The sequence below is a fragment of the Rhinolophus sinicus genome, linkage group LG05 (assembly GCF_036562045.2).
Source record: "Rhinolophus sinicus isolate RSC01 linkage group LG05, ASM3656204v1, whole genome shotgun sequence".
In the NCBI taxonomy this organism is placed as follows: Eukaryota; Metazoa; Chordata; class Mammalia; order Chiroptera; family Rhinolophidae; genus Rhinolophus; species Rhinolophus sinicus.
The window spans coordinates 63,894,927-63,922,907 of record NC_133755.1 but is presented as its reverse complement, the minus strand read 5'-3'; the positions used below and the strand labels follow the sequence as shown (position 1 = coordinate 63,922,907).

General features: G+C 45.9%; 1 protein-coding gene across 2 annotated transcripts; it reads left to right on the top strand.

Annotated features, from left to right (window-relative positions):
• The first annotated feature begins 777 nt into the window (after positions 1 to 777).
• Positions 778 to 27,981, top strand: RPIA (ribose 5-phosphate isomerase A). 2 transcript variants are annotated; one of them, XM_019757041.2, is made up of 9 exons: positions 778 to 1,110; positions 7,639 to 7,699; positions 9,022 to 9,077; positions 16,946 to 17,005; positions 19,032 to 19,096; positions 20,304 to 20,372; positions 21,042 to 21,183; positions 22,733 to 22,832; positions 27,023 to 27,981. In XM_019757041.2, exons 1-9 carry the CDS (start codon positions 826 to 828, stop codon positions 27,121 to 27,123), a joined length of 939 nt encoding a protein of 312 aa, XP_019612600.2. In that variant the 5' UTR covers positions 778 to 825; the 3' UTR covers positions 27,124 to 27,981. The 2 variants fall into 2 exon arrangements, with proteins under 2 accessions (XP_019612600.2, XP_019612601.2); XM_019757042.2 differs by lacking the exon at positions 22,733 to 22,832.

Genomic DNA, 27,981 nt, shown 5'->3' with positions numbered 1-27,981 from the left:
TCCAATAACAGTTGATGGCCATTCACTACCTGAGCCAGCACCTTTCTATGTGAGGCCAAGAGCCTGGAAACTGCACTCCTGGCTCTGTCCCCACAGTAGGTATAGCTGGGGTCAGCATTAGCCTCCTCTCTTGTAATAAAGAGACAATAAAAATTGTCCAGTCTTTACTATTCCCTACAGCAATACACCTTACAGGTAGAGAAGAAGAGAAAACTTTTAAGTTCAGTCAAAGTGCTTGTTAGTCAACTAGGATTGTGGGGTCTCTGAGGGACCAGGCTTGGTTTGGTGGACGCACACCATCCAATACCGCAAAGTGCTGGACAACGTCTAGGGCTGGCGATTCTAAACTTGTAGTCCTGGGCCTTCCCAGGTCTAGGATAGACTTCAGCGGGTGCAGGGATCCCACGTGCATTTGCCTTAGGAGTGAGTCTAGAGAAGTCACTCCCAAAAGGACGTCTCCAAAAGAGCGACTGCCCTGAGGTCTCGCCCATTGCCACATTCTTATTGCTGGGAAAAACTGGGTCAGGTCTGACACCCTCTCCTCCCAAGCATGGGCAGACAGAAAAGTCTCTAAGATTCACCTAACCTCGGTTACTCCCGCCATAGTGGCCTACGCGCCAAAGCCCGTCGCCCCGCGTTTTTCGTACAGGTCGCAGAGCATTGTGGGGCTGGTAGTCCAGACAGGGGCGCAGCTTCAGGTTACCGAGGCCACAGAACTACATTTCCCAGCAAGGCCCGCGCCTGCGAAGGTCTTGTGCAAAAACGATTAGACTTCCGGAAGACCCGGGGGCGGGACTGTGGCAGAGGCTGGAGTCAGGCGTCGGGATGCAGCGTCCTGGGCCCTTCAGCACCCTCTACGGGCGGGTCCTGGCCCCACTGCCCGGGCGGGCCGGGGGCGCGGCCTCTGGTAGAGGCGGGAACAGTTGGGGCGTCCCAGGCTCCCACGTGCAGCTGCCTGGGTGCGCCCAGTCCGGGACTAGCGGCGGTGCTGGCCGAACAAACACCAGCAGCGGGAAAGCCAACAGCGTGTTCCTGGACCCCTCCACGATGTCCAAGGCCGAGGAGGCCAAGAAGCTGGCGGGCCACTTAGCAGTGAAGAACCACGTGAGGGTGAGCAGTTCAGGGGCGTGGGGCGCCTGTGCTCGGCGTGATGGGTTCGTGTTGCGCGCTCCGGCCACTGCCGGCGTTTGCCCGGTTCCTGGAAGGGCGTGGGCTGCGTGACAGGGGAGAGAGTGCGCACTTTTCCCGGGTTAGACCCCCTTGTTTCCGGCTCCTTAAAGGCCAGTTAGATGCGGGATCGATTGGAGGCGAGTCCCCTAAGTTAAGCTTTCTAAAGACTCCTTGTCTGGCCGGATAATAGTTTGCACAGTGGAGCCTGGTGTTGTCTGATGCTGAGTGGGAATGGAAGGGACTTGCCCTGAGGTTTCCTTATCAACAAATGGAAACCGACGCCTTCTGGGGCGGCTGAGAGGTCTTGTCTTCACTTTCCTGGGAAGCCGGTGGAGAGCTGTCTGAAAATTGCTTTGAAATTTCACTCCAAGGCCGTTTTAGCTTGCGCTAAAACCTCAGAGTGTGCTCACCGGAGCGAAGGGGAAAGACTGCAGCTTTAAACCTCCCTTCGACGGGTCGGGTGGATACCTGAAGTCTGGAGGATGCTGTTCTTTAGGGTTTAGGTGCGGACTTGTTTAGCTGTTACTCGGTGTGGTCGTGGCCCCACTTGTTTGTTAAGCGGTGGGTGTGATGCTGTTTGTTAGTGGAGTCTTTTTACCTGAGTGGGTTTGCTGTTGCCAGTCAACTTAATTATCTTAATTAGAGCAGTGTGGGAGCCAAGTAGAGTATCTCTGCCCTTAGGTGGAGTTTCTTTGGCTTTACTGGCTTTTTGTCTTTTCTACTTCTTAGAAAATTATATCAGAGTCTCTTTTCTGTCATGATAGTTTGTTTTTTACAGTTGATAATGCATTAGCTTGCAAAGTTATTTTGCATAGATAGATGATGTTTGCTCCCCAAGCAGCCTGGTTAAGTGTGAGGGGCCCATGTGGTAAACTGTTTCAGCATGTTCTGTAGGAAGGACTGGCCAAAGACCCTATTAAATCCGGAGTGTGACTCCTGTTACAGTGCCCTTCCACCATTTGCACGGCCGCCCTGTTCTGGCTTGTTCCAAGTCTGCTTAGCAATAAGACTTTCTGTGGGAATTCACAGAGATAACGTAAAATGTGTAATCCAGATCTACTTTTGGGATTCAGTGCCTCAACTGCAAGATTGGGATAGTAAACTGAATCTGGGGACAGAGTCCCAGAGAGCAGTTTCCCGGCTCTCGGCCTTATGTGGAAAGGTGCTGGCTGGGTTATTAGATGGCCATCAGCTGTGACTAGTTGGCCACTGATATAACTACCGTGGCTGACCTAACAAGCGCGGATTGCAGTTAGCGAGGGGTGGGTTGGTTGGCAGAGAAGTGTATGGCAGATTGCGGATCGTGTGGGTCCTGCTTCCTGTGGTTCCAACCCAGCCGCCAGCGAGAATATAGTGGTATGACTCCCCTATCTATGGCTCCGTGGGTGTTTCTTTTTGGCCTCACCATATCCTGCGTCCTTGTGCGGGGAGCGGGACCAGAGACCCTGCATGACACTCAAAATTTCAAAGTGCCTGGATACAGTGAATGGACAGGTAAATGAAATCGATACAATTAGAAAAACCTCATATCTTAGTTTTCCTATTAACCTAGTGTCATGCAGGGTCTCAGCTCCTGCTCCCAGCCCCCACAGAGTCATAGATAGGGGAGTCATACCACTATAGTCTCGCTGGCGGCTGGTCGAGACACAGGAGGTAGGATCCACACGATCCACAACCCGCCATCCATGCTTGCTAATAACCCCACTTGCTAGCCACAGTCCACACTTGCTAACCATGCTTGCTAACCGTGTCATCCGCAATCCGCAGTCCGTTTGCCAACTAACCAGTCCCCTAGCCTAGCCACAGCAATTATATTAGTGGCCAGTGGCTAACTGGTTATAGCTGATGGCCATCGGAGCCAGCATCTTTCCATGTGAGGTCGAGAGCCTGGAAACTCTCTGGGACTCCATCCCTATACCTAGTTACATTAATATTTGGTGTCACATGTATCCTTAACTTTTGTTTTATAATTATGTGTTTGGTTAAATAAAAATCTGCAAGCCCCCCACCACAGGCTAGAGCCTCAAAACACTGGATTGCAGCCACATTATTCCATGAAGTTACCAGGTGATCCCGAGGAGATCTCTATTGGCCTTTTGGGGCACCTCACCCCAATCTCAGTTGCACCCACTTTCCCTACCAAACTTCTTTCCTGAGATGCCAGCACTATTTGAAGTTTGTGTTTATTACTCGTTAGCATTGATTTATTCATATAGTATGTTGGCCAGGTATTTAGTGAGTGCCTAGCAGTGTCAGGCCATTGGTGTGGTTGCCAAAAATGTGGCCAAAGGTAAGAGTGGGAGGAGAGTCAGGTCCGATACTTTGTAAGCAGGATGACTAATTCAAACCCACACATTTATTGAGCATATTCATGTACTTAATTGTCAAGGCTTATTTAGCTGCCCTCTCCAAGGGGTATCCTTTGCCCCGTCTAAGGCCATGTTTTCCTCTAGCACTTTGTGACTTGAAATTGTTTACTCACTTGTGTAAGTGTATAGAGGTAGGTTATATGCTGGGTCCTGTTGCTCCGTCTTTGGAATGTTCTTAGAGCTGACCCCTCCCTTTGACCTACCAACTTTCCCAGTTTAGGCTGTTCCCAGGGCCAGAGGAGAGTAGTTGCTTTTATCTTGTCCCCTCTGTCGCCCTCCCAGGTGGTGCATTATCATCTTCTGATGCTCTCCTGTTCTTGTCACAGTGGCCCTCTGGTGGCCTCATCCTAAACTCTGCATAACACACACACTTGGAGCATCTCTTGCAAGCTCGGTACTAAGCCCTGTGGAGAGGACATGCGGATAAGAGGCTCTGGTTCCTGTCCCTAAGCCCACAGTCTTGTTTCCTTTTGTGCTCCCTTCTCCGCCTTGTACCAGAAATTCGGAAAAGTCAGGCTACTGGCATATAGTGCGTGTTTTAACATCACAACCCTCCACCTAGAATGCTCTTTCTTGTCCTCTGCCTTTACCTGTTAAACTTATGTATGTCCTTCAGGGTTTGGTTTAAAGGCTATTTCTTCCTTTCAGTTTTCCTTAGCCTCATAAGGGGAGGACAAATTCTCTTCAATTCTGCAGCATTTTATACCTCTTCAGCCCCTTGTGCAGGTGTCTTAGGTTCTAATCATCTCTGTGTGTGTCTCTCCCAGCCTCCCAAGGGTAAGCTCCTGGAGAATAGTTTAACTTTCACTTCATTCAGTGTTGGTCAAAGTAGGGCCCACCTAGTAAATGTTCAATGAATTGGGTGCAATGTGGATGCAAATATGGAGGTTCTGGGATTATTGGGTTGGAGCCCTGGGGTGTAGGTCCAGTTCCTTAGCCCATTGAGGTTCAAGTGTGGTAACCACTTGAAGTATTTCCAAGGTTACCCCACTGGACGAGGTGAGTGAAGTTCTGATGTTGCACATATGACACATGTGACATGTGGTTTAGTATTGCCCATTAGGAGGGCCTCCTCTGCCCCCACAGCCAGCTTGGCAGCCTTCTGCTGTTGGGCCACCTCATAGTCAGCCTTTGGCCACCTCTGTTTGGCTTTCGCTAGGATGCTGATTCCCGGGCCAGTCATTTAATTCCAGGAATAAATCACATGGTTGAAGAGCTTTGGGCCTGGCAGTTCCCTGCGATTCTTGGGCTCCAACAAAAGCCAAGGGAGGTGCTTTGCACAGAGCTTGTCTGACTCACTCTCGTTCATCTGTGTGTCACCTGCCTGCTGGGTGACATGAGTGCATGGCTGAACGTGGTAATGAGGAATCTGACAGTTAAGTTTATGTATCGCTAGAGCTCCCCGCGTCAGGTGAGGTCAGCCTACCTAGGCATTGATAAGTCAGGATCCTTATTTTCTCGTTACTTGAAGATTTGCATTTTCTGATATTCAGCTATTTTGCGTGTTTTTTGTTGTGAAGTACCATTTACTGGTCTTGAAGACCTTGCTGTTGAGAGGTTTCCCAGGGAGCTAAGTGCCGATGCATTGCCTTCCTGACGGTATCATCACAGGTGGAGTCCTGACCGAGCACAAGCTCTGTTGTAAGGCCCCGTGGTGTGTTTGGTGACTTGGGAATGATGAGCTGGTAAGTGATTTCCATCAGGTCAGGCATACAGAGCCTGGGGCGAAGCCCCTGCAGGTAGGAGAGGCCCAACTGGGCAGGGACATTAGCATTTGAATTTTTTTTTCAAGGTGACTCCATCTACCTGTTGGTCCTTCTTTCTAGTCTTTTCTAGTTTGTGATGCTGTCTCATTTTGAGGAGGGGTGGGCAGGGGCTAGCCTTGGGTATTCCTCTGGCCTTGTGTGGGGAGTGAGGGGTGTTGGCTGTAGCCCTCAGTTTGTCCTGAGGGGCCTCCAGAACTTTTTTTTCCTCCTACATAGAAAGTTTCACTATGGACTTCCCTTGCCAAATGAGTTCATAATCAGTTGCTACAACTCTTGAGACATTTGAAATGAAATGATGTTTCAGCAAATTGAATTTCCTGAGTGAAGTTGCTTATTCAAAGTGAGGCTGTGTAGAGGGATAATTGATATTGTTAAAAGGTGATTTAAAAAAAGTAAAATCATGACACATACCTATGTAAACACATATCAAAGACTTTATTTAACTCATTAAATTAAAGAAGGAACTGGAAAAGATGTTATAGCCTGTTCACAGGAAAAATCAAAGAACCATAAATTTATATGCAGTCCAAAAAATGTGAAAATAGATGTCCAAAATCTATAGGGTAATAATCAGCTGGAGCTCACAACATACAATTCATTTACATTTCTGTGGACAAGAATTATTTGGTTAGTAGTTTTCTGCAGGCTCGAGTCTGTCTCTACAGAGTTGTAAAGTGGCCCAAGGCAAAGGCACACACCTGTAGGACCAGGTAATACAGTACCTGTGGACTCCAGCATCCCATGGAATGGGCATCAGTCACGTCTCTTGCTCATTTCTAAGTCTCCACGTTTTCCTTACAGTGTCAAGTTCATCTCTGAAGTGGGGATGATGGGTCTTGAAGTCACAAGGGGTGACTGTGAAATTTGACTTCTATTAACATTTATAAATCTTCTTGGAAGGTGCTGAGTAAATGGTAGCTGCTGCTTTGGTGTTGAGCTGTTTGGCCGTAGCCTGGCAGCAGAGCGCTCCCAGGAAGTTGCTTAGTAACAGCTCCACGTTAGTTCCTGAGTGCTCGCACCCGGACCTTGTGCTGTTTGTGGTCTAACTGCCCTCGGCTGGGCCCCTACTCTGCTCCTGGCTTCCTCGTAGGTACTTGCCCCCTTTCCTAATAGGCAGGCTCAGTAGCGCGATGCCTGTTTCTTGTCCTCTGTGCTCAGAAGTGCTGTAGATCCGTATGTTCTGTTGCAGGTGAAGACTTTTTCTCATGTCCTAACTAGCCTTTGCCCTCTTCCCTTAGTCTCTGAGGCAGGCTTATGCGAAATGGGGACTCGTTGGTATAACTAGACAGGTGCTGATGTAATTTGCTATTTTGAGGTTACTTCAGACCTGCCTCTCATCTGCTGACCTTGGGGGAGCTCTAGATAGTGGGCTTGATATGTCCCTCCTAGGTTAGGTTGCCTGTGGTCACACCAACATGAAGGTGCCATGGGCAGTCCCCTGCCATCTAGATGTTAAGCATTTGTGAAAAAGCACTGAAGCCAGAAGCCTCTGCTTTCTGTTCTTGGGCACACCTACGCTCTATTGTTTTTCTCAGAGCCTTTCCTTTCTGAGGGGGAGGGGGGCGCCCAGGGGTTGGTTGGGGACCTTTCAGTGCTCATGTGCAGGCCATTTTTGGGAGGCTGATTAACTTGCTGTTTGTTGTAAGCGAGCCAAGCCTTTGTCTGATAGGATGTAGCGAGTATTAAATATTAGACAACAGGCCCCAGATAGTCACTTATGCTAAGCCCCATGTCACCAAACCCAGACTTGACTTAATTACAGTTTTGAATCGCCCAGAAATGGAATCTTAAACCAGTCACTCAGGAATCCCCTGATCAGTACTAGTCAGGTCATCTGCCTGATGGACCCTGCCGTCCCGTGAGGGAAAGTAACCTGTAATAACTGACCTGCTTTTTTTTTTTTTTTTTGTCTAGTTGACTTCCTTGTTTCTGTTCCCTCCTGGCTATAAAAGTCTCATTTTGTACAGTTCCTTGGAGCCCCTTTCTATCTGCTAGATTGGATGCTGTCCAATTTGAATCAATCTTTACTCAGATAAACTCGTAACATTTTTGATACATCTCACTTTATCTTTTTAGCAGGAGGAAATGGCGATGTCTGTGTCAGAGATGAGAGGAGGGCTGTGCTGATAAATTGCCGCTGGTGCTGTAGTCAAGTACAGCTCTGACGTTCAGTGCTCATGTTTCTGTAAAGTGCGCCCAGTCCCTGCCTTGCACCCAAGTTGATAAATTAATGTTGATAATAATTTTATAGCTCTAGGAAGTGGGCTGAAGAGGGAATAAAATATGGTATTAATAAGTTTTCTTTTCTCTTCCCCCTCCCCCCTTTTTGGCAGAATAACCAAGTGCTGGGGATTGGAAGTGGTTCTACAATTGTCCACGCTGTGCAGCAGATCGGTATGTTCTTGGGCTGTCTGCTGCATGTTTTGTGTGGGGTGATGGGGGCGGGGAGGTCGAAGGTGGAGGAAGTGGGGCACAGGTGTGGCACCTGCCCTGCTTGGCTCCAGCAGTGGAGCTGGGAAGGGGCTGTTTGGGGAGCTAATCGTCATCAGTGGTCGTGTGTGCGTGTGTGTCTGTGTATGGATGTTCGTTTGCAGGGACACTGAGGCAGGCCCTCTGAAGCCTGTAGGTTCCCACCAATCTCAGGCAAATGAATCAAGGTCAGTACAGGCTTGACCCTGGAGTGAATGTGTTAATGGCTGGTCACCATAGGGTGTCTGTGCTTCCGAAAGGCTCAGGAATTAGCCTCTGTGGCTGCTCAACAGGTTTCACTGCCCTGCTCTTGTTTGTAAGAACAAAGCCTGGGGGAGAGGCTTGCCTGAGTGCTGACCTCTAATAGTTGCCAGGGGGTATTGCTTGCGAGACAAAGTCCAGCAACGCTTTGTCTGTAAGGAGTGGTTGTGCTGCTGGTGTGATGGCTTCTGGAAGCCTTCTCATTAGCCCAGCAGGGGCTTTAGTGTTGCACACCTTTCTGCCTCAGTGCTGAGTGTGTGCAGGATTTTAAGGCACAGGAATCACTGTGGATTTCATAGTAGTGGCATGTAAACCTCACAAGAGGTATACCCAGTGATTAAAAAGACTTAAAACTTTAACGAGACAGTGTTTTCCTTAAGACTTTTTTAAAAATCAAGTTTCCCCAAAAGATACCAATCAAAAATGAATCAATAAACCCTCTTTAACAACACTCTGTGGTCTACAAATGATTATATATTTTTGCTAAATGTAAAAGTTGAGTTCTGGCTTTTCCCTGTAAATGGCAACATAGGTAAGTAGTCAAGACTGTGAAGCTAGACTGCCTGGGATCATATTCCAGGCCTGCCACTTGTTAGACGTATAACTACCCAGTTACCTTCCCTCTCTGTGGCTCAGTTTCCTCATCTGTAAAATGGGGATAATAATTGTAACTCACTTTTGTGTTGTTAGGATTAAAGGAGTTCATATGCACAAAGCTCTTTGAATATTGCCAGGCACATCATGACAGCAAACACCGACGTCGTTCTTTCTGTAGTTACTTCCTCAGGCTTGCTGGTGTGGCTGTCTTGTGATGTGTGACATGTGTTCACCAACTTTTCACCAAGGGTGGGGACACAAAATGACAGGCAGCTGTCAGTGGCAGGTAGACCTTTCCTTTTCTGTTGGATTTGACCAAATGTGTACGTAACAAGAAAAATAAAGTGAGGACAGTGAAAATCCACCAAACACAGCTTTTATCTCCACAGCTGAAAAAGTGAAAGAAGAGAATCTGAAACTCGTCTGTATTCCCACTTCCTTCCAGGTATGTCCTGCTTTCCTTTCTGTGTCTTGGCAGTTGCTGCTGAATCTTCTGGGTCCTTGAGGACATGGAGGCGTGCGGCTCTGGGTTGTGTACCAGGTTATTCTAGGCGAGAGAGCCAGGAGCGAGCCAGGAGCAGGAGAATGGTTTATTTACTGAGGATTGCTCCTCAGAAGTGTGGGTTTGCATTTATGCGTGGTCATTCATTTAGCCACTCGTGAATATTTCAGTGTATCTTGCATTAGGCACGATGGGGTATGTAGAGATGAATGCCCACATGGTCTTTATCCTCAAGCAACATTATTTCCATTTATAGATGAAAACATTGAGGTAAAGGGCATTGAGTGATGTGTTAGTAATGCCAGTACAAACCATAAAATAGTAGGGCTGGTGGAGGAAAGCCGTGGAGCCAGTTAAATACAGGGAAACATAAGTGAAGAGTGGACTTCGGGAAGGGAAGGAAGAGAGATGCCTAGAGAGAGCCCTCCTGTCCGTCGCGTGGCCATTGTGGAGAAGGGTGTGTGTGTGAGCGGTGGTGCTGTGAACCAGGGAACGGTTGGAATCGCGGGTAGTTGGGGCTGCTGTAACTCTGTGGACTTACTTTTGGGCCGCGAGCTGTTAGGAAACTTCCAGTCCTGGAGGCTGGGCACTGGCAGCCTGCAGGCAGCTGTGGTGAAGGGGGAGCCGTCACGGGCCTGACAGGTTTCTTCTGAGCCTGTCAGAGTAGGGCGCGGAGGAGGGATTCCAGGTAGACAGGAAGTTAAGTAGCGCATGCTGCCAGAGTTTCCTTGACGTGAAATCTCTTGGGGACCCCCAGCAAGGTCGGTGGGCACCCAGGGCACCCAGGGGACTGAAAACAATACCATAATTCCTACTTCCGGCCAGAAAATGAGTGGTTGTACCTTGCCTCTTTGCCTTGGAAGTCCTGCTGTCCTGAGGCGATGCTTTTAAAATCTGGGTTTTCTATGGTTGTGTGGGTTTTCTTGGTCTTTTGAAAAGCAAAGTGTCTCATTTTTCCAAGTGACCTGATCATCTAGTATTTTTGTTTCTTATTTAATAAATTATTTTATATTTGTGTCTATTTTTAATTAAAGCTATACAGTCATATGCCACATAATGACGGGCCGCGTATACGACAGTGGTCACATAAGATGATAATAGAGCTGAAAAATTCCTGTCGCCTAGTGAGATTGTAGCCATCGTAACGTCAGCACAATGCATTACTCACATGTTTGTGGTGCTTTTAGTTTTATGAAAGCATAGCACATACAATTGCAGTAGTAGCAATACCATCTAGGTTTGGGTAAGTGCTCTCTCTGATGTGCTACAGCGATGAAATCTCCTAACACATGTCTCAGAATATTTAAATGACACATGACTATACATACACATGGATTGAAAAATCAAATAATTCAAGTCTTTTTATTAAACAAAACAAAACAAAAAAGCAACACTCCACTTAGCCCCCACCCAAGACCACCACCATTTCTTGCTCTTTAGATGGACATACTTTTAAACTCCTTTAGCTGATCCGGAGTACCTCAAAATGACATACTTTTCTTGGTATTTAATTTTTTTTCAACGTTAGGTAATAATTCTGCCCTGAATGGATGAATGCAAGATAGCGTTTGGTTATCTTTGAGCTCCTTGGTCTCACGGTTCTCACACACCCTTCTCTCCCAGTCTTCCAGTAGTGTTACATTTTGGTGAGGCTGTACTCAGTGTTTGCAGAATTGTGACCATCCAAACTACAGCTGAACTGTGTAGTGTGCTGCGATTACTCCTCCGTACCTGCTCATTGTTTTCTTTTCCCAGAAGTTAAGTAAATGTTGCCTTTGTTTTTCCATTTGCTTGGTTGTCTGTACTCTTTACTAATTCAACTCCAAACTCTTACCTGGATGGGACAATCTCACCCCCTCCCGACGCGGTGGGTATTCCACTCCCTCAATTTCAGCTTCTCGGCCAGGTCTCTCTGGGTGGTTGGGGTTGGACGTGCTGCAGGAGCTGCACTCTCGGCTGTTGTCTGGGGTCTCCCTTCGCAGCCAGGAAACGCCCTTCTCTTCCTCCTGTGTTGGATCGGCCTGATTCTTGGTCCGGTTCCTCCTCACTCCTCCCCCACACGCTTTTGTTTTCTTCAGTTTTGGTAAAGCACATACTCTAGGTAGCTCAAGTGCAGGGGCTGCCAATTTGTTGACACTTTGGGTGTCTGAAAATGTCTTTATTCCAGCCTCTTCTTGAAGTCAGTTACTTGATTCAGTAGAGAATTCTATGTTAAATAATTTCTTGGAATTTTGAAGGCATTTCTCTGTTGTTTTCTGGTTTTTCAGTCTGTAGTCGAGGATCTTAAAGCTGTTCTGATTCTTGATCCTCTATGAAACCTATTTTTTTATTCCCTCTGAAACCTGATACCCTTGTATTATCTTTTCTTTGTCTCCAGCCTTCTGAAATTTCACCATGTGTGTCTTGGTGTGGCTTTGTTTTGTCCTCTGAGCTGCACACTTTCATTCTGCAAACTCGCACTCTTCAATTATGGGGATTTTTTTTCATACTAATTCTTTTGATTTTCTTTCCTCTGTTTTCTCTGGTCTTTCTTTCTAAGACCCTTGTGTGCTTGGTGCTTGTGGACTGTTTTGTCCTTCTGTCTTTTCAGCTTTGTCTTTTTCTAACCCTTCTACTGAGCGTCCTTTGCTCTCATATGTTTAATTTCAAACAGGAACTTTTTTTTGTTCTCTGAAAATTTTGGGTTTTTTGTTTGTTTTTTTGTCCTTATGGGTTCAATTTTTTCAAATTCATATCTTAGCTCCCTGAGGATGTCAATGATAATTTTTTTTTTTAAGATTTCTCCTCCTTATATATCTGTTTCCTCTAAGTTTTTTATACTTTGTTGGAGGTATAATTTACATACAGTAAAACTTACCCTTTTTAGTATATAATTCTGAGTTTTGACAAACATGGTCATGTAGCAACCAGCACAGTCAAAATATTGTTAGATTACTTCGGTCTTTTTAAAATTATATTCCTGCTTATTCTGGCATTCCTTAGCTGTCTGCTCATTTTGAAGATGGGTGGGCTAAGAAGCTGAATGGAAACGAGCTCTCAGGGTGAGGGTGGTCTTTGCTCAAAGCTTATTTGCCAAGCCCTTATCTCGAGGTACTCCTGAACTCCTGATGTCAGATCGTTTGTCTTTCCTTGGGCTGGTCAGATTTCCCAGAGAAGACTGCCCAGTTCCCTCTTGGGAGGCTATGCGTGGCTGCCCTGTCCTGGGAGCCAAGTAGGTAAGAAGGCTAGAAGACATCTGTCGTTGTTCTGGATATAAACTTGCTCTTAATTCCCGTTTTCAGTGTAGTACTCGTGGTAAATGAAAAAGAAGTGGCCACAGCATTTTGCAGAATCTCTCTGACTGTGACTGTTGACTTGTTTGTCAATGGAGTGTGACTAAATGGTATTCCAGCAGAGGCTTAAAAAGTGCTTCTGCACTGGGGCTTGGCCGCTCTCACTGCTGAAACCATTCTGCCACCCTGTGAACAAGCCCGGTGAGTGGCTGAGTGGGCCCAGGCATGTGAGTGAGGCCATTCTACACCACCCAGCCCAGACCAGAAACTTCCAGTCAGTCCAGGGAAATCATGAGAATTAATAAATATTTGCTCTTTTAAGCTCCTGAGTTTTTGAGTAGCTGCTACACAGCGAAAGCTTACTTTTGGAGTATTCCCTGTCTTCAGCTGTGCCTGGCAGCCCAGCCCATGTTTATTCTCCGCTTTGGGAGTAGCAGAGAAGGACATGGAGGTATAACAAGTTCTTAAATAGCCTTTCAACCAGCCTTCCCTTTTTTACCCCCACCGTCATGCCGGCTTCCTGAAGTGCACAATGCCTTTGAGTCCTGAACCTTTTGGGAAGTTCTCTGCTGTTTTTCTGTTTGCTTCTTGGCTTTTCTCAATACTGGCTTAGGCTCTTTTATTTCTGCATTTACCATTGTGCATTAGTGGTCCAGCTTTTAAAAGTTGGTTGCTGTTTTCTCCTTTTTCTGGTTTATGCCTTTAAGAAGAATTCCTTTGTTCCGTTTTTAGAGCGGTTTGGGGAAGGAGCTGAGCTAAATACAGGTGTTCATATTGCTATTTGTATTTGGAAATTTGACCCTTCTGTTTTTAAGATAGCATTATCTTTGTTAACCACCTAAGGTTTACGGTGGTAATTAACTACAGTGTCCCCAGACGGGAAAGTACTGGCTGATTCCAGTTAATTAGGTGGAAGAGTCCACAGTTCACAAGGCTTTTAAACATTCACTTGTTCAGTTACTTTTTTGTGTTTGTTTTCTTCCCCCCTCAAACCCAAACTTATTTTGTGTTAAGTTTAGCCAGATTCAATCTCCTGAATAATTGAAAGGAAATCAAACTATTTCGTGCCCTGTGTTTTAAACAAGTAAACTTATAGGGATTTAAAGGATTGGTATAGATTTTCATTTTAAAGTTAGGCTTGGGGAAGAGGGGAAAAAAAATTGAAGGTCAGATCTGGTCTAAGCCCCAGAGAGTTGTTTGTTGTTCCCACTGGCCTTCAGGTGGTAGAAGGGAAAAATGTTTTCAAATTTTATTGTAAAATTTATGAAAAACAGAAGGACTGCCAGCCCGACACATGCCACCATCCTTAATCACAGGGGGCATTTGGGGGCGCCAGCTGTGGGAGTGCAGTGAGAAGGCGTCACTTCCTGTCTTTGTCACAAGCACAAGCTAATCATTAGCCTTTCTGCTCCCTGCACTTCCTTTGGAGAGCGGAAGGGGTGTTTGCTCTACACCCTCAGGGGAGCCCCAGCTTGTGAGCTTGGAGTGTCTGGTGTCCAGTAGATGCTGATCCCAGTTGAGCTCTCGAGGCCCCGTTCTTGCCCACTGAGCCAGTGATGGGTGGATGTCCCCGTAGGGCTGTCGTGTTGAATTCAGTGTGTTAGTTTCCTGGGGCTGCCCAAACACGGAACCACATGCTGAGTGGTGACGTTTATTGTCTCCCAGTTCTGGAGGCTAGTAGTCCGAGCTCAAGGACTTGGCAGGATTGGTTCCTTTGGAGGCTGTGAGGGAGAATGTGTTCTGTGCCACCCGCCCAGTTTCCGGTGGTTTGCTGGCAGTCTCAGGTTGCTTGGCTTGTAGGCGCATCACTCTGCTTTCTGCCTTCGTGTTCACATGGCCCTCTCCTGTGTGCGGCTGTGTCCACATTTCCCTTTACAAGGGCGCCAGTCATTGGATTAGGGCTCACTCTGATGATTTCATTTTAACTTGATTATCTCTCTGAAGACTATCTCCAAATAAGGTCACGCTAAGGTCCTGGGGGTTAGAACTTCTACACTTTTTAGGGAAACACAGTTCAAGCCCTAACAGGAAGGGTGGACTCATGCCATTTGTGAGTATGACTTCACTGGGTGTGTAGGGGCTCTGTGGGGTACCAGGAGTATGAAAATGTGCTCTCATCCTCTGATCACAGCCTGGATAGCCAGTGGGACACCCCCACTAAACAGCATTGTCAAGTGGTGCTTGGAGCTTAAGAAGTGTTCAATTTAAATGGTATATTTATATAGGACTTTTTCCATAGGAATCATGATAGAACAGTTTCCTGACATCCACTTTTCATGTAATATATTCCAATAGTTTAGTACTGTTTCTAAAGTATATAAAATTAATAGGAAATCATAGTACATCACACAGTTTTATTTGCATGGTAGGATATCATACTAAACTATGTGCAGTTCTTACTATTTTTCTAACACCATCTATATTAGATATTTGTTGCTGTGGAACAAGTTTCAAACAACAAACATTTATTATTTCATCATTTCCAAGAGTCAGGAATCTGGAATGCTTTCGTTGGGTAGTTCTGGCATTGGGTCTCTCCTGAGGTTGCCGTTAAGCTGTTGGTCGGGGCTGCAGTCATTTCAAGACTCAGCGTGGCCGAAGGACCTGCTTTCCAGCTCAGTCATGTGTGTGTTTGCGGACCTCAGTTCCTCACAGGTAGAGGGCCTGTGCCCAGGCCTGTCTCAGTGTCTTCAGGACAAAGCAGCTGGTTTCCCCCAGAGTGTGTGGTAAGAGAGGGAAGGATGCTGGAGCGTGCCATACCCTTCACCCCTACCCCCGGGGCATTCCATGTAACTTGAAGTGTTGTGCCATCTCCCCTGCTGTGTGCCATTGGTCACAACAGACCAGCCCTGGGACATTGTGGGTAGGGGTTTCCCAAAGGCATGAATACCGAGAGGAGGGGATCATTGGGGTCATCTCGGAGGCTGCCTTCCAGCTCTTCCCAATGTTTTTATAGCCTCAAGTTCCGGAATTAGGGTGGTTTCTCCAGTACCACTTTTGGAGAAATATTGGCACTTCGAAATAATCCCTTTATTGTGGAAAATTTCAAACTTCAAAAAGGATAAAGAACAATGTAATGAACTTCCACGTACCTGTCACCCAGTTTGAACAATTGTTAATTCACAATTCACGGCCAGTTTTGTTTCATCTGCACCCTATTCGCCTCTACCTTGGTTATTTTGAAACAAAGCCCAGTCATACAATTTCATTGTATATAGTTTATTATGTCTCTCTGAAAAATAGGAAACTTGTAAACATCTCAACAATACTGAAAAATGTAACAATAATCTTTAACAGCATCAAGTAAAAATGTAGGGTTCAATTTTCCCCTCTTGTCTTACCCTTTAAAATATTTTTTACAGTTTGTTTGAATCAGGATCCAAGTAAAGACCATATAATACAGATTCCAAAGTCTTTGTATTTTATTCTTAGTGGTTTAGGATTTGGGATTTGAAGATTGACTTTGGTCATGTCATCCATCCCCATCTCTATAGATGAGAAAACTTGCCTCAGGGGTCACAATCTTCACTTAAGATTAGAACCCAGACCTTCTCATTCTTAATCTCAGGAGCTTTTCACTGTAAGCAGAAGACATTTGCAAGACATGCCTTTGAGAAAAGTTTCCATCCTTTGGTTCCTCTGCATCTGGTAAACAAAGAGACAAACATAAATCCTCGTCATATGCACTTGGGTGGTGAAGGTTCATTTTTTAATTCCATCTCTGAACCCTGCTCAGGGCCAGGTGGTGGTCGTAACCCCTGCTCTCACCTATGGTCAGCCACGTGGCAGGCATGTCTATAAAGGCAGTGGTGCTGACTTTTTCCACAAACACCCTAAATCTTTCCCAGTCTGGTGTTCTCAATTTGCCAAGCTCCTCACTTAGCTGTTCCCCAAATCCTCCTGTATATATACTTTTCTGAGTGTAAACCATGTTTCCCCGAAAATAAGACCTAATCGGAAAATAAGCCCTAGCCTGATTTTTAATAAGACATCCACAGAAAGTAAGCCCCAAAGCGTCTTTAGGAGCAAAACTTAATATAAGACCAGGTCTTATTTTCTGGGAAACACAGTATATGTTCTACTTATTTTTACTCCATAGTATAGCTTGGAAATCACTCCGTAACAATTCATAGTGATCTTCCTCAGTCTTTTTTCACACTGTTACGTTGTTTTAAAAAACTTTTCTAGTGGTAGATTTGGTTCTCATTTTATGAAGTTTTTTTTTAAACACTGTATTACCAGGAGCTTTAGGAGGCCGTGGCATTATCTTAAAGAGCAAGTCCTGGAGAGAAGCTCTTAGCTGAACATGGGAACTGAGTCTTCACTGTGGGCTGTTTGCCGCCTTCTGGCTCCCAGGATGACTTAACTTCCCTTTTACCTTTCAAGGGCCTAGATCTCCTACCGCTTGGTGAGCACGTTGGGATTTGGGAGCGAGCCTTGGTCAGGACTCAGTGTGACACTTAAATCCAAGAGAATTCTGAAAGTCCTTGCCAGTGCTCAGGGTAAATGATTAGGGGTGCTTTCTCCTGTCCTCCGTAGGCCCGTCAGCTCATCCTGAAGTACGGCTTAACGCTCAGTGACCTGGACCAACACCCAGAGGTAAGAGAGTCCGGCTGCTCTGTCTTTCTCCTTTTTTAAGGCTTTCAGTTGTTCACGGGCTCTGGATATCTTGTCAAGTCGAGGAGAAAGGTTAGTTAATCATATTAGCTTTCTTCCTGAGATCTTAAGTATTAATCCTGGCTGAGGTCACAAGTGGAGAGGTGGTTGGTTTCCAGTACATTCCCTGTGGTTTAACCATGAGGGCTCAAGTTGAGTGAAGGGGGATTGGACGAGCCCAGGGCTGTACCCAGGGCCTCCATTGGTTCTTGGACAGAGGAAGGAGAGTGAGCCCCTGGAGTTTACCACCCAGTAGAGAAAAGAAGTAATCATCGGAGGCAGCTGTGGACATCTGAAGACAGATTAATATGAAATTTTATGGTAAAGATGCTTAAACACATGGGCATCCAGAGGAGACTGAAGTTGATGAGGGTGAGTCGCATGCTCCTAGCTAGCATTTGCTGAGCCCTTACTGCACCCCAGGGGTGCGCTTAGAGCAGTACCTGTGGTAAACTACTTAATCTCCAGTGGTGTTAGGGCGGGTACCATTGCTATCCCATTTTACAGATGTGAAAAAGGCACAGAGAGGGCAAGCCACTTGCCTAAGGCTTTTTGTAAGTGGCAGAGCCTCGGTATGAATCGGGTGTTTCTAGCTCTAGAGTGACGCTACTTGGAAGGGTTTTGTGGGAAGAGGTCATGTTGGAGCGGAGCTGTGGAGGCTGGGTGGTAAGGGCAGGAGAGAACATTCCAAAGGGGTAGATGGGAACCACAGGAGCAGTTCCAGGCAGGCACATGGGTATATGTGGACAGTACCTAGACTGGCTCGGTGATTATGACTGGATAGTGGAATGCGTTGGTGCCATGGGATACAGGGGAGATGGCAAGGCTGGACTGGAAGCGGGGGGTGGGGTTATAGCAGCTCCAAAACCAGGCTGGTGGTTGGGGCTAGATGGTGGTCTAGTAACCTAGTCGTCATGGTACACGTGGGCCTGAGCGGGGTTACTAAGAACCATGGGAAGGGCTCTTTAGGAGAATTCTGTGGGCAGAATCAGGAGAGTGGCTTGGGATGAAGGTGGGCCTGCCACCCTGACAAGAAGGGTTGCCATCTTCCAGGCACTGGAGAGTTGCCAAGTCGAAGCCTGGCCATGGGGTTAGTGGAGGGCAGAGGAGGAGCAATCCAGGCTGCAACTTCAGGTAAAGGGCAGATGTGTAAGAGGACCCAGGGTCCCCCACGCCAGCCACGCCAAGCAGCTTCTGCTTGAACTTAATTTGCACCCTGAGTACTGCTATTTTAAAAATCCATACTTGAAGCTCCCATGTCCATACAGAGTACCAGGAGTGATGAGAAATACATAGCTTCCATGATTTCGAATTTTGAAAGATGAATGAACTGATTTGTCACTTGACCCCTTTTGGGGTGACGGTGGAGCTTCCTAATAATAAGAGTGAGCAATCCCAGACAGATACTGTCATGGGATCATAGCAGGGGTGCCTCAGACAATGTCCAATTCCAGATCACATCAAATGTGTGTCAACTTTATAACTCTTAATGGGTTCTTCTCTGTCTGCTCAAAATTGCCTGTTTTTGCCACATGAGCATAGAGGCTTCAGAATCTGCGTTTTTCAGCCTTTTTTTCTATTGCTTCCCCTCTTTCTCCCCATGACATTTTAATACCACAGGTATACTGTGTATCCATTTCTGTACTTGGGGGTGATGTCACCCACATTGAGATTGTATGATCTCAGTAATTCCAGCTTGTGCACAGAGAAGGCCGTCAGTGAGAAAGGGAGTGTAAGAGCTGGACCCCGGCGTGGTTCCCAGGTCCCGCGTTTGTTTCCGGGTGACTCGAGTGGTACAGGTGAACGTCTCAGAGCTTCGGTTTCTTGATTGGTTAGAGGCGAGTAAACGTGCCTGGCTAATAGGGCTGCCAAGGCTCGGTGAGCTGTTGTGTGTTCCGGCTTTGCGCAGCGCCTCCGCGCCAAAGGCTCTGACGTGTTTGCGTCTTTCCTCCCCCCTCCGACGACGCAGATCGACCTCGCCATCGACGGTGCTGATGAAGTCGATGCTGACCTCAATCTCATCAAGGGCGGTGGGTGAGTGTCCGGAGACTTTCTCGCTAAAGAGTGTCTGCCGGGGAATCCTTAGCAGAGCACAATGGATTATGGAATAAACAAATTACCACAGAGACATACCTGAATTTGTCCTACTAGGACGTTGATAGTTATGGCTGTGGAGCCAAATTGGCATTTCTCGTCACTAGTTGCAATCTGGTGACTAGGAACCTGGGCCTCTTCAGTGAAATTATTCATCTTAATGGGTTCTCTGTGTCTGCATTCTTTTGCTGATTCAAGCTTTAAAACAGTGCAGCCTAAACCAAACATTGGGGCTAGAATATTCGGTCTGTGGGCACCAGCGTGTGGTCTTTGCTTTAAAGCTGCTCATACCCCTGTGAGCAATTAGTGATGTATTCATTCATTTAGAAAACATTTATTGGGTGTTGATTTTGGGGATAGGGAAAGGAGAGTTGAAGGAGGTTCTGACAATCAAGCAGCCTATGAAATGACACAGAATTTGTTTAAAAGCTCATTGTGTCCTCTCTCCTTCATCACCCTGCCTGTCAAGTAGCTGATAGCCCAGGTTGTTCAAAGCTTGTCCTTCTCAAGTTATAGACCCTCCCATTCCTGTCATGCAGATGACTTTTCTCTAAAGACAGGCCTTCCTCTCAGATGCATCTTAGGTGCAAACTTAGATTGCAGTCTGCCTGGCCTCACTGGGAACCATTGTCCTATTTCTAGGTTTCTCCCAGACACAGGCTAGTATTTCCATGGTCCGCTCACTAGAATCAGCTTGTCTTAGCTCAGGCTGCCGTCACAAAATACCATTGACTGGGAGGCTTCAACAACAAATTTCTCCCCATTCTGGAGGCTCTGTGCTTGCAGATGGCTGCTTTTTCACTGTGTCCTCACATGATGGAGAGAGAGAGTAAGGGAGCTCTCTGCTGTCCCTTGTCATGAGCACTTTAATCCTGTTAGACTAGGGCCCTACCCTTACGACCTCATTTAACCGTAAGTACTTCCTTAGAGGTCCCATCTCCAAATGCAGTCACATTAGGGGTTAGGGCTTCAACCTTAGAATCCGCAGTTAAATTCATTGCACAGTACGATGGGGTTGGTATGTCCCTAAGGAATTAAAAATCAAGGTTTTTTTTAAGTGCCAGAATTGAGTGGATTTGGGTTTCTTGTCTCGCCCCTTAGTTCCCAAATGGAGTGTTTGTCTGTGTTCCTTCTCTTTCATCTGCAGAGGCTGCCTGACCCAGGAAAAGATTGTGGCTGGCTATGCAAGCAGCTTCATTGTGATTGCCGATTTCAGGTACAGTGCGTGTTCAGTGTTCTGAACGGTCCACCAAAGAGGTAGATGGGCCCCAGGCCTCATCCCCATTTTATAGAGGAGGAAATAGAGAAGTGGGGGGACTATCTAACTTTCTGAGACTCATGGCTTGGACTTAGGGCGGTGTCTCGGAGGGTTTATGTTCTGCTTTCGTGCCGAAGGTAGATGCTGCTGTTTTGTGTCCACTGGAATTAGGAGGGAACAGCTTGTGTGTCTTGTGCAGCCCTGCCCATGGGCAGTGACTCAGCACGGCCTGCTTCTTCTGGGGTCGCGTGTGACTTCTGTTGTGAACAGTCTCTGACCAGAGGCTCTCAGATTCTCCTCCAGGAGGCTGCTAGAAGGTTCTTGCGCTGAGCATGTTCATTAAAAAAGAAAAACATGTATTTACTTGTGAAATACAGCTACAGTAAGAACATAAATGATAAAAACCTGTTTACCCACAAAGCTCGTCATATCCAATTTTAACATTTTTGTCATATTTACTTCAAGTACCTTTTTCTTAAATAGTAAAACATCGCCAGTACATTTAAAGCCTGTGTATACTTATCCGCATTTGCTTCCTTTGCCTTTCTGCCACGTAGTTCCTCAATTTGGTGTTTATCTGTGCCATTGAGCGTATATACATTTATTATCTCTTTTGACTCTTTCCAGGAAAGATTCAGAGAACCTTGGGGACCATTGGCACAAGGGAATCCCCATCGAGGTCATCCCCATGGCGTATGTCCCAGTGAGCAGAGCCGTGACTCAGAAGTTTGGGGGCCTGATTGACCTTCGAATGGCCGTCAACAAGGCAGTAAGTGGCTGGGGAGGTGTCTGAGGGCCTTCCAGGTCCTCAGTGTTATGTCAACATTGGGGATCCTACCTGCTCTCTACTGCCCATAGGTTCTCAGCGTGCTGTTCTTTCCATTTCTGTTAGCTCTTCTGTGCCTAGACCAGGCAGTTGGCTTATATGTATTTATTTTTAAATTGGTTTATTTCTTTCTAGAGCTCTGGCTTTATTTCTATATTTAAACTCGTGTAGGTAAGACGACACTTGATGCAGTGCATATCCTCAGTACAAATGGGGGAGTGAGTCTTCCTCTCTGCCCCGCGGGGGCCTGCCGCTCCTCAGGTGACCTAACCTTGGTACCTGAAGCCAGGGCCGCCCTCACAACGTCTGCTAAACCCCCTGCGGCAGAAAGTTTTTCAGGTTTCATGGTATAATTTTCTTTTTTCCTCCTCTTTTCTCATTCTGTGGTTAAATTGGCAAGAAGTAGAATTTCTTGGGGGATGTGAACCCCTCCCCAGAAATATACTTCAGACACTTAATCCAAATGTTTCTCTTCAGCTTCTAAAGTGGGTCATACAGAACTTTTATTTTTTTTACCCAAAAATAAATAAATAAGAAAGAGTAATGATCTAAAAACTAACTATAGTTATAACTATATAAAAAGTTTGGGAAATAATAGAAAATAACTCTTCCTGGATACATTTTTATTTTGATGTGTTTTCTTCCTGGTGTTTTGTGACTTTTTATAACCACCGTCCAAATCCCGTGGTTGTGCAGAGCTCTGACGCAGGGGGATGATTGGAAGTTCTGTCATAGCTGGGGTTGTTCCACACACAGCCTCAGCATCCCGCCTTCAGGGGGCTCTAACTGAGCTCCCAACCCTTCTCCGCCAGTCTGCAGGGGACTCCTGGTTTCCTTGCCTTTGACTGCAGTGTTCTGTCAGGAATTTGCGTCCTAAATGCTTTCTAGGCCCAAAGCTGTTGAGGAATTCTGCCTTTATTAACTAAAACTACCCCCTTCCTGTTTGACCTCAGAACCCATCTCTGTCTGCTTCCTGTCTTTCTGATGGGACTACTTTGTTGATGGGTGAAATGGCCATTGGTTTATTTTACATTATTTATGGTACTTAATGTGAAGCGGTGAGAATATTGGGCCACGTTGGTAGCCTGTTCTGCTGCTGTAGATTTTCAGTGTAATGATAGCTAAGAGTTGTTGATCTCTCACTGAGCACTCGCTGTGGTAAATGCTTACCCATATGGGTTATACATAAGCTGCCTGATAAGTATGTGTGGGTATTATTACCATCCCCTTTTTGCAGTTGAGGAATCTGAGGCTCACAGAAGTTAATGGCTCCTCTGAGGTCAATACTTCTGTGGCAGCAGGACTCAGATCCCAACTCCACAGCTCTTGCTCATCACTGCTTCACAGCCCTGCCTTCTAGAAAGCAGGAGGCGGGAGTATTGGCAGAGCAAGTTAATTAGGATACTTGCCTTCAGTTATCACCTTCACTATCCTGACCCTCTCTACCGACCTGTATCTACTTCTGCGGTAAATATGGAAAATTATCTTCTAGGGTCCCGTGGTGACAGATAACGGGAATTTTATCCTGGACTGGAAGTTTGACCGGGTGCACAAATGGAGTGAAGTAAACACAGCTATCAAAATGATCCCAGGTAGTGTGGGTGGCGTTCACCCTGTGCATAGAGCCTTTCCTTTCAGGACCCTTCCTTAGGCCGCAGGGAAAAAGAACTCAGTTCACCCTCATGCATTAGCTCCAGACCACAGGCAAGATACTGTGCCACGTGTCACAGGAGGTGCTCCAGCTAGAGAATGGAATCTGTCCTCACGGAGAGTTGATGTAAACATGGGAAGGCTGTGTGTGGCTGTGTGGAAACCCTGCCCACAAATAAGATGGAATGTGCCAAATTCTGCTCGAGGAATACCAGGAGTCTAGAGGGCACAGAAGTTCTTCCTTGGGGGAGTGTGGGGGAAGCTCCGTGGCAGAGAGGTGGCTTTGCATCTGTGCCTCAGCAGGGTGTTATCTGCATACTGCACTACCTGTTCAAACATGTCTCCTTTGAGTCCCCAGTTTGATTCCATAGTTGTAGACAGGACACAGATTGAGGGAAGGGTAGAGGATTTGCCCAAGGGCCGCAGCACTAAGACGGGAGCCCTAAGGTGCCTCTAGACCCTGAGCTTTTAGTCCTTACTTCTTCAGGAGCCAAGTTGAAGAGAGGTGGTGTGACATGAACATTTGGAGCCATGGCGCGCCTCTAATGCAGCTTGTGCCAGCGCCCTGGGGTGCTGGGGGAAGGCTGGGTGGGCGGAGGAGGTATTAAGGGCTCATAAGGGGATGAAAAGGAGGAGGGAGAGGTGTGAAGCATCAGTTTTATGCTAGTGAGAGGCTAAGATTCTAAGTGGGAATATTCCATGACACGGACTATTCTTGGGCCAGAACTGGCTAATGGGGCAGGTAAGGTCAGTGTAGCAGATTGCAGTGGCTAAAAGTGGGCCCTGGAGCAGACTGCATAAGTAAGGATCCTAAGCCAGCCTTGCTCTCAGTGTGACCTTTGCAGTTAGTTACTATTCTGTGTCTCAGTTTCTTCCTCTGTAAAAGGCTAATTTTAGTACCTACCTCATAGGATTGTTGAGAGGATTAAATGAGTTAAAACGGTGCCCAGCACACAAGAGAGTATTTGTTGAATGACTATATCCCTAGGAAGAAAGGATACTGTCTTCAACACTGATTAAATATGCTAGATTCTAAGTTATCCATGCTGTTTGGGAATGAAAGTGGTATGAATATATGCCAGGTGGTAAAGCGCTAATTCTTCCAACCTTGCTTTAGTTTGCAGTTTTAGTCTTCCATTGACAATCTTTTACCACATTTCTTTCTTTTTTTAAATTAATTTATTTTTGTTTTTAAGGAGGGCGCAGCTCACAGTGGCCCATGTGGGGATCAAACCGGCAACCTTGGTGTTATTAGCACCACGCTCTAACCAACTGAGCTAACCGGCCGCCCCTTTTACCAGATTTCTTAAATCAAAACGATGAGTTGAATTATGTTTATTCTCTTACTTAGTGTTACCTTTTAGTGGAAGAACTGAAGAGCCAAGGAGGCAGGAGGAAGAGAACACACGGGTCGCACACTGTTAATAAAATGAGGGGATTTGCATTAATGATAATACAGACGCCTCTGGGGAAGGAAACAGCTGCCCAGGGTCGGCACTCTTCCTCTGTAGGTGGATTTCTTGCAGTGCCCACTAGGTAGCTCTGTTGCTCCTGCTGAGACCTTCCTTAGCTTATTGAGACATTGAGATATCCTTCATGAGAAAATTTGTTCCATACTTTGTTCTCCACCTCAATAACTACAAGTTACATCCTAGAGAAATTCAGAGTTTTATTAAGAACTTAAAGTTAAGAAAATGAAAAAAAGAGGCTAGATATTAAATCATCTAGTAGAGTGCCACCAGGGTCATCGGTGAGATGTGTTTTTTCTCCTCCCGATTTGGCCCATTATAACACTTGCTGCTGGACCAAGAGCAAGGGAGCAGAATCAGGGCAAGTTTCCCTGAATATCCCTGTCACCCTGCCATTGTCCCATGTACATTCATGAATGTGAGGACAGTTGGGACAGCTAAATTGGTGCACTCTCTTGGGTGTCCCATTGGGTTACACCCAGAGCAGACACTCTGTAGAAGGGTCAAAGCTGTTGGGGTTCTTTGCCCCATGTTCACATTGAGCCACCTCTGTCCTTTCCACTGTTTGGGGGAGTGGGGGTGGGTGGTCAGTCACTCCCTCCATCTCAGTAACCTGAGGAGAGGTTGCTCTTTCTGTGGAACCTTTTCTGAACCTGGTTTGACTTTCTATTGGATTGGTTGGAAGCTGTCACCTCCTCTTACAGAATTTTTGAAAAGGATGGGTCTTGAGTGGCCACTTTGATTCTCTTTGGGAGGCTCCAGTTACGTTGGCACAGTTTGGTGCCAAGGACCTCTGTTTCAGCACATTTTCCCTCTACCAGATGGTTTTTCATTGTCAACAAATGATTTTTTTGTTGTTTATGTATTGGGGACTATCTTTGGAAGTTTTCATTTTATTTATCCTTTTGGATTTACATAGTTTAATATTATAAGAGTTAACAGTGCAGTGTCTTCCTTCCACCTGCCAACTTTGTCTGGAGGCAGCCAGTGTTACCAGCTCAGTGTCCTTGAGTTGGTCTTTTGTAAACAGATCAACTCTCCCCTGACTCCAGCCCTTTTTACACAAGCGGGGCAGCACCCTGCATACACACTTTGCTTCTAGTTTTTCCTGTCTTGGAGACTAGTACATAATGGGTCACAAAAGAGCTTCCTTTTTCTTCTTTTCAAGATAACTGCAAGGCATTCCATTTTATGGCTATCACATAATGTATTTAACGCGCTCTCCACTAGCGGATGTTTGTTTGCAGTCCTTTGCTAGAAGGGAGTTCATAGATCAGAGGATAATATCTCATGTTGCCCGATGGTGTTAAGTAGCCCTGCATGGATGGCACCAGGTTACCCATCTACCAGCTATGTGTGCAGGTGCTCCTTTCCCTGCACAGAGTCCATCAAGCTTTGTTCTGATAGTTGAACAGTGTTATCTCATTGTGGTATGTGTGCATACAGCTGACCCTTGAACAACATGGGGTTTGAACTGCGCAGGTCCACTTATACACAGATTTTTCAATTGGCCTGTGCAGTTCAAACCTGTTGCTCAAGAGTCAACTCCACGGTTGGGAATCTGCATGTGTGGAGGGCCGGTTGTCCTTACACGCCATTTTCAACTGCAAGGGAGGTCAGTGCCCTAAACCCCCAAGTTATTTAAGGGTTAACTGTGTATGTAAATATTTTCAGTAAATGTTCCTTTGCAGTTATAGTTAATTCTCATTGCTGAATAGTGTTCCATCCTATTTATGTATGTGGAAAAACCTTGTATATCCGTTCTACTTTTGATGGGCATTTGGGTGTTTCCAGTTTTTAGCTATTAGGAAAAGTACTGCTGTGAACATTCTTGTACATGCCTCTTGATAACCATATGTATGCCTAACAGTGGCTCATGTACTTAGAGTTGCTGAGTCACTAGGTATGAGTATGTTCGGTGTTAAAAGATGTATTAACAAGCATTTTCCAAAGTGGTTTTGCCAGTTTACTCCCATTGTCAATGTGTAGGAGTGTCCTTTCATCCTCGTCAGAGTTCATTATCCTCTTTCTGCTGAGCCTGTAGCGAGCGGTGTCTCGTGGTTTTAATTGGCATTTCCTTTTGACTAGTTTGAGCACCATTTTTTTATGTTTATTAACCATTTTGGATAGCCTCTTTTGGAGGGCCTCTAAGTCTTTTACCCATTTTTCCAGTAGGTTGTCTGTCTTACTGATTTAGAGCGTTGTTTATATATTTTGATGGGGGTCCTTGGTTGGGTATACACATTGCAAATAAATATCTTCTTGGGCTCTGTGGGCAAAACTTCTATGGCTCACAGTGTGATGGAGACTAACTGGGAGTGCAGGTTACTTAGAGCAGTCATGGAGCACCTTTCTGAAAAGATGACTTGGCATGTGCTATCTGAAGGACAGAAAAGAACTCGCCCCTTGAAGCTCTCAAAGATGACAACTAGTCCAGACAATGGTAGAAGCATGAGCAAACGCCCTGAGGCAGGAAAAAGTTTAGCACATATGGGCATAGAAAGAAAGCCAAGATGGCAGGGGAGAAATGAAATAAAAATAATCTCTCTTCATTTGTCCAGTGTTGCTAATGATAGGTGCTCCTACCGGCCCTGTGATCCTTGTTTCTTTTCTTGCCTTGGGAAGCTGGAACTGAATGCTTCCTTCCATCCTTTGTCCTGCAGGTGTGGTGGACACAGGGCTGTTTATCAACATGGCTGAGAGAGTCTACTTCGGGATGCAGGACGGCTCCGTGAACATAAAGGAGAAGAAGCCGTTCTGTTGACCCTACAACAGTGGAGTGTGTTCAACTCGAGTCCCCGGCCCACAGCCGAGGTGGACATGCCTCTCCAGGAGCCTTTGCCTTAATGTATCTGTGCCAGGGGGCAGCTGGCAGGATTGGGGGTTGGGGAGTTAAATCCAGTCTTCTGAAGTATTGTTACTAAATGTCTTGTTTTTTTAAAAAAGAGAAATATAAACATATATATTTTTACTATTAAAATTACTCAGTTGTCTTTTATATAAAATAGAACTTGATTTCATGTTTTATATGAAACATTTACCAAAAAAAAAAAAAAAAGAAAAAGAGAAGGGAATTGTCTTTTAAACTTTTAACTTGAGCCTGCTGGTTAAGCTTCAGAATATTGAGTTTGCTGAATAATGTAAATCGGATCTTTTCTTTAAATTGGTAAAGTGAAGGGCCCAGCCAGCTGTGATCCCCTGGTGCCTTACTGGACACATTAGGGTTTACGTTTCTACCACTCTGTAGTTTGGTTTTTAATTTTTGTTGTGAACATGCACAATACCTAGTTAGGCATTTTAAGATGAGGTTTACAAGTCTGGTGAGTGTAGCAGTGTGGTGTGTGATGTGGTGACTCAGAGTGTAAACTGTCAGGGAGGAAATGGGGGCTTCTGTGATCAGGGCGTTCATTCACACACCCCTGCTGTTGGTAGCACTCAACCAGAAATACTTGCCAGTACTGCCAAAGCTCTGCTGTGAAACGTGAAACACCTACATGATTGTCTTTTTGGTTGTTAATATTTTATCCATTTCTTTGTTAGTCCCTGCATGACTCAGCATCAAAAGTTGTCACCTCTTTATATTGTTTAAGAGTTGAAATAAAACAGTATGGTGCCATTTTTA

Excerpts from the sequence above, each read along its gene's own strand:
- RPIA (XM_019757041.2), top strand. The coding sequence starts at position 826 with ATGCAGCGTCCTGGGCCCTTCAGCACCCTCTACGGGCGGGTCCTGGCC. Across the intron at positions 7,700-9,021 it reads CCACGCTGTGCAGCAGATCG|CTGAAAAAGTGAAAGAAGAG; the intron begins GTATGTTCTTGG and ends TTATCTCCACAG. Across the intron at positions 17,006-19,031 it reads ACCTGGACCAACACCCAGAG|ATCGACCTCGCCATCGACGG; the intron begins GTAAGAGAGTCC and ends CCGACGACGCAG.